The sequence below is a fragment of the Numida meleagris genome, chromosome 27 (genome assembly GCF_002078875.1).
Source record: "Numida meleagris isolate 19003 breed g44 Domestic line chromosome 27, NumMel1.0, whole genome shotgun sequence".
Taxonomy (NCBI): domain Eukaryota; kingdom Metazoa; phylum Chordata; class Aves; order Galliformes; family Numididae; genus Numida; species Numida meleagris.
In genome coordinates this window covers 3,222,982-3,227,800 of record NC_034435.1, presented here as the reverse complement: position 1 = coordinate 3,227,800, position 4,819 = coordinate 3,222,982, and the positions used below count along the sequence as shown (strand labels likewise).

The following is a 4,819-nucleotide window of genomic DNA, read 5'->3' as shown; positions in this document are numbered from 1 at the left end:
GCAGAGCGCCGCATTGGGCCCGGGGCCACGCCGGGCCGAGCGGGGCCCGCAGCCATGGGCACGGTGCAGCAACGCCTGCAGCGCTTTCTCGACCGCCCCGGGCCGCTCGCCGACTTCCTGGGCCGCCTGGAGGCCCGCACCGGCGTCCGCCGGCTCTACCTGGCCACAGGTGCGCCCGCAGCCCCACCGCGAGACCCCTTTCCCCGCCTGAGCAGCCGGCCCCACGGGGACCCCTCAGCTCCCCCATCCAGTTTTAGGTGCCCCCCGGCCCCGGGGTGCGCTGACAGCCCCGCAATGCCCAGCCCGGGGCCCTGCTGCTGCCTTGAGGGGTGGGGGGGGATGAGGGAGCTGGCTATGGGAGCCGTTGGGTGTTTTGGGGGGTGGCAGCCCCCTCCCCTCCCCTGCCCCCCTTCCCTCGCAGCCCCACATGCTGCTGGGTGGGCTTCACAGAGCCCGGACCTGCCCACGGGAGGTCCCCATGTCCCCCTGCCCCAGGGAACCCCGGCTGCAGCGTGGGGCCAATCCCCACCCCCCCCCCCGCCCCCAGCAGGAGGGCAGAGGTCTGCTCGTTTACCAGATGCTGTTTGTTCATTAATGAGAAACCAGAGATATCTCCCCGGGGAGCCGATCCCGGCACCACTTGACCCCACGCTGCGGCTGTCACCTTGGCCTTGGCCACGTTGGTGCCTCGGCCATGTTTATGACTTGCCATCTGCCTTCACATTTCCGCATGGAACCTCCTGGGAGGGATCCGGGTTTCCCTGCTTCGCTCCCTGCCTGGTTCCTGGCCCCAGAGCTGCTGCACAGCTTGGCTGCTCCGCTGGGAGACGCGTGCAGGAGCAGGCACGTGTTGGGAGCGACGCTGGGCTGCCAGGCGCCTGCTGCTGGGGCTCTGGTTGCACTTTGGGCTGTGGGTGATAGGGAAAGAGCAGCAGCACTGCTCCTGCAGCAGAGCTCCGGTGTCTGGAAAGGTGAAGCTGGTGCTCAACAGCAAATATCGGATTTCTTCCCCCCTTCCCCCCGCCCTGCAGCAGTCCCTCGTTTGTGTTGGAACCCAGAAGGGGCTGCTCACTACCTTTTAGACCAGCACAGACCCAGCTGCTGCCTCTGGGCGGCACAGCTGGATCCTCTGCCAGGTAAAGGTCACCTCGGAGGAGCACAGCGTCCCCTCTGTGACACACGTCCCTGCTGGCTGTGCTCATGGCTGGGAAAACCTCTTTGCCAAGCTCTGTGGCCAAGCCTTGCTCTCCATTCAGTGCTGCAAAGAGGAGGCTTCAGCCATCTCCTGTCCTGCGTGGGAGGCAGGGATGAGGCTGTGGGGGTGGGCGCCTTGGGGCAGCGTGGGCAGCTCCTCTGCCAGCCTGGTCAGGACCCACAGTGCACAGAATCCCTTCCTGCACCGGATTTTTCCTCCCTCCCTGCTCACACTGGTGTCATTGTGGGTTTAGGACCCCAGGATGCGTCTCCTTCCTGCCCTCCTTCACACAAGGCTCCTCTGTGCAAGCTGAGCCTCTCCTTTGTGTTTTGCTGTTACATAAATTTCTCTGGGGGCTAAACTTAGCCCGTGAAATCCATTCTAAGGCTCTTTAGGGAATGAAACCCGGAGCTGCCTGAACCTGCCTGCTCGTTTTCCTCAGAAGGAAGCCGCCACGAGCTGGGAACAGCACCCATCTCCTTGCAAAGCCCCAGGCCCCGAGGTGCCCATGCCAGGGAAGAACACAGTGCAGAACTTCTGCTGTGAGCAGCGCGGGGATGAGCCGCCCTCTGTGCCCCTTGCCTCTAATTCGCTGCCGCAGACAGGCTAAGCCCCAGCTTTCTTGCCTGCTGCAGGATAAGGCGCTTACGCTGCTGGCAGAGCGTTGTAAGCAGGGTGTGCAGGAGCTGAGACGCCGCTGGGGTGGCACAGAAAACGCCGGGGTGTGCGCTCTGCTCAGGGTCCCATGGGGTGGAGGGAGCTGCTGTTCCCAGCCCTGGGAGCCCACCAGCAGCGAGGGCTCCGCGGTGGTGGTTTGGCAGCAAGCGCTCCTCTGATGCAGCACCTGGGGCCTGGGGAGGTGCCAAACAGCCAGCGCTGTGGCTTGTGTTTAATTGAACAATTTAATTTAATGACAGGGAAGCTGGATTGCTGGTTCTCAGGGGGCTGAATCCTAACACGCTCAGCACAAGCACGTGCAGGGCAGCGAGCAGCGGGGAGGCACGTGTCTCCCACCCAGGCAGGATGGGGGGAGCCCCGGGGCTCGGCCGCCTCCATCCCCTTGAATGTGCTCTGTGTTTGCCATGGACAAGTCCAGGCCAGGGAAGGGACAAGCAGTGACCAAAGCAAAACCTGGTGTGTGCACCCCTTGCTCCCTGCACAGCTCCCCATGCCGAACCCCTGGCTCTTGGTTCTGCCCTGCAGGTTCCCTGGCCTTCCTGGGGCTGTACCTGGTGTTCGGCTACGGTGCCTCACTGGTCTGCAACCTCATTGGTTTCGCCTACCCCGCGTATGTCTCGTAAGTACCAGCCCTGCAGCTCTGGCTGGGAGGAGAACAGAGTGCATTCCTGAAACGCTGGGGCCTGGCAAGGTCCCAGCGTGGGGCAGCAGGACCTGCTGTGGGGCAGGCTCGCCGCAAGGGCTGGGGATGTGGGGAGGCCGTGCCCGCTGTAGGAACAAACCTGCAGAAGCAGTGACCCATCCCCTCCCGCCCACAGCATCAAAGCCATCGAGAGCTCCAGCAAGGAGGATGACACCACGTGGCTCACATACTGGGTGGTGTACGGTGTCTTCAGCGTAGCCGAGTTCTTCTCCGACATCTTCCTCTACTGGTTCCCCTTCTACTATGCTGGGAAGGTAACACCTTCATGGGGGCATGGGGGCTGCAGGCGCCGGAGCCCTCTCCCTAACGGCTGAGTTCTTGGGGTTCATGCATTGAGCTTTGGGGCCTCCAGAGCTCTCCAGCCTTGGGCAGGAGGGACAGGAGCACCCCAGCGGCTGCACTGCCGTCCCAACCCGGCTCTGCAGCACCTCTCCCCCAACAGTGCCTGTTCCTGGTGTGGTGCATGGCCCCGGTGTCCTGGAACGGCTCGCAGGTGCTCTACCACAACGTCATCCGGCCCTGCTTCCTCAAGCACCACCGTGCTGTAGACTCGGTGCTCGGCGACCTCAGCACCAAAGCACTGGATGCAGCCTCTGCTGTCACCCGAGAAGGTAGTGTGGGTCTGCTCCGTGCACCCCCCCGAGCCTGGGGCAGCCCCAAACCCCTCCTGTCCCCCCCCCGGCCACAGCCCCATCCCTGCTGTGCTGGCGGCCCAGCCCCTCTCCTTGTCTCTCTTCTTTCTGCGCCTCCCGGAGCAGTTCTGCACACTCTGGTCAGCAGCAGAGCCCGGCTGGCGGCCGAGGTCGCCCCGCAGCTCAGCGTGTCCGTACGTAACAGCCACATTTCCACAGCCAGCATCGAGCCCAGGCCCCGCTGCTGCAGGCCCTGCTCCTACAAGCCCTGCTCCTTTAGGTCCTGCCCCTATAGGCCCCACTGCTGCAGGCCCTGCTCCTACAAGCCCTGCTCCTATGCTGCAGGCCTCGCTGCTGTAGGCCCTGCCCCTATAGGCCCCTCTGCTGCAGGCCACCCCGTTCCCCGCCGCAGATGTAGAGCGGGCGCTCCCCTCCCGCAGCCCTCACGCTCCCCCCGTCCCTGCGGGCGCTGTGCTCGGCCCGATGCCCGCCCAGCGGCGGCACGGAGCGGGCTCAGTGCGGGGCCCTGCCCTCACCCGGCGCTCTCTCTATCCCGCAGCCTCCGGGGCCGCCGTGAAGCTGGTACAGGAAGCGAAGAGCAAATGAGGCGCCGGGACAACACCGGCCTGGGCCTGGGCCTGGGCCCGGCCCCCGCTCCCCGGGCCTGTTCCCGTCTCGGGTCCCGCCCCCCAGTAAAGCCGCTCCCGAATCACTCCCGTCTGCTCCGCGCGCTCCGGGCCGGCACGGCGCCTTTAAGAGGGGGCGTGGTTTAGTGCGCGGGTGGTGGCGCGGTGGTGACGTCATTAGTGCGCGGCCGAGGGAGGGGTGCGCGCGCGCGGAGCTGGAGGTACGGCGGCCGGGAGGGGCGGGCTGTCCGTCTGTCCGTCTGTCTGTCTGTCCTGGGGCGGGTGGCGATCTGTCCGTTTGGCGGCGGGGAAGGGGAACTACCTGTCCGTCCGTCAGTCTGTCTGTCCACGGAGCGGGGAGGAAGGCTCCCTCCTGAAGGAGCGAGGAGGTCAGGGGTGTGTCAGTCTGTCTGTCTGTCCGTCCGTCCGGGGAGCAGGGTCGGTGTGGGGGTGGGGGGACGCGTGTTCTTCAAAGGGCGGTGCGAGGAGCTCTGTCTGTCCGCCTGTCTGTTTGTCGGGGGGCTCAGACCCGGAGGCGAGGAAGGGGTGACCCTGATGAGGCTGCGTACGTCTGTCTGTCTGTCCGCCTGTCCGTCCGGGAAGGGGTCGGTCTGTCCGCGTGAGGGTGTCTGTCGGTCGGTCTGTCCGTCCGGGGGCGTGGGGGAGGTTGTCTGTCTGCCTGAGGGGTCGGGGAGGGGAGGCACCCATCTGCCCGTGGGGTGAGCGTCCGTCTGTCCGCGGCAGGAGGGCTGTCCGTCTGTCCCGGCAGTGAGCCCCCTCCCAGAGCCCCTCCATGAGCTCCAAGGCCAAGCGGGTGCTCCCCACCCGCCCTGAGCCGCCCACCGTGGAGCAGCTCCTGGCCGACGTGCGGGGCGCGCCCCCGGCCGACCCCGTCCTCCTGCTCCCGGCTGAGCCCCCCCGGGGCAGCGGCGGTGACCGCGACGGCCCCGTGCCAGGTGAGCCCCGCGGCAGCAGCGGGGAGGGG

At 66.3% G+C, this 4,819-nt stretch overlaps 2 protein-coding genes across 2 annotated transcripts in view; both read left to right on the top strand.

Annotated features, from left to right (window-relative positions):
* On the top strand, window positions 7-3,921 carry REEP6 (receptor accessory protein 6). Its single transcript, XM_021379002.1, has 5 exons — window positions 7-169; window positions 2,399-2,492; window positions 2,692-2,830; window positions 3,019-3,187; window positions 3,768-3,921. Exons 1-5 carry the CDS (start codon window positions 55-57, stop codon window positions 3,812-3,814), a joined length of 564 nt encoding a protein of 187 aa, XP_021234677.1. The 5' UTR covers window positions 7-54; the 3' UTR covers window positions 3,815-3,921.
* Window positions 4,062-4,819, top strand: part of C27H19orf25 (chromosome 27 C19orf25 homolog) — a 1,870-nt gene continuing 1,112 nt past the window's right edge. Inside the window, exons 1-2 of the mRNA XM_021379004.1 lie at window positions 4,062-4,223; window positions 4,579-4,816. Coding sequence (XP_021234679.1) covers window positions 4,628-4,816 — 189 coding nt within the window. The 5' untranslated portion in view covers window positions 4,062-4,223; window positions 4,579-4,627. The remainder of the gene's footprint in view (window positions 4,224-4,578; window positions 4,817-4,819) is intronic.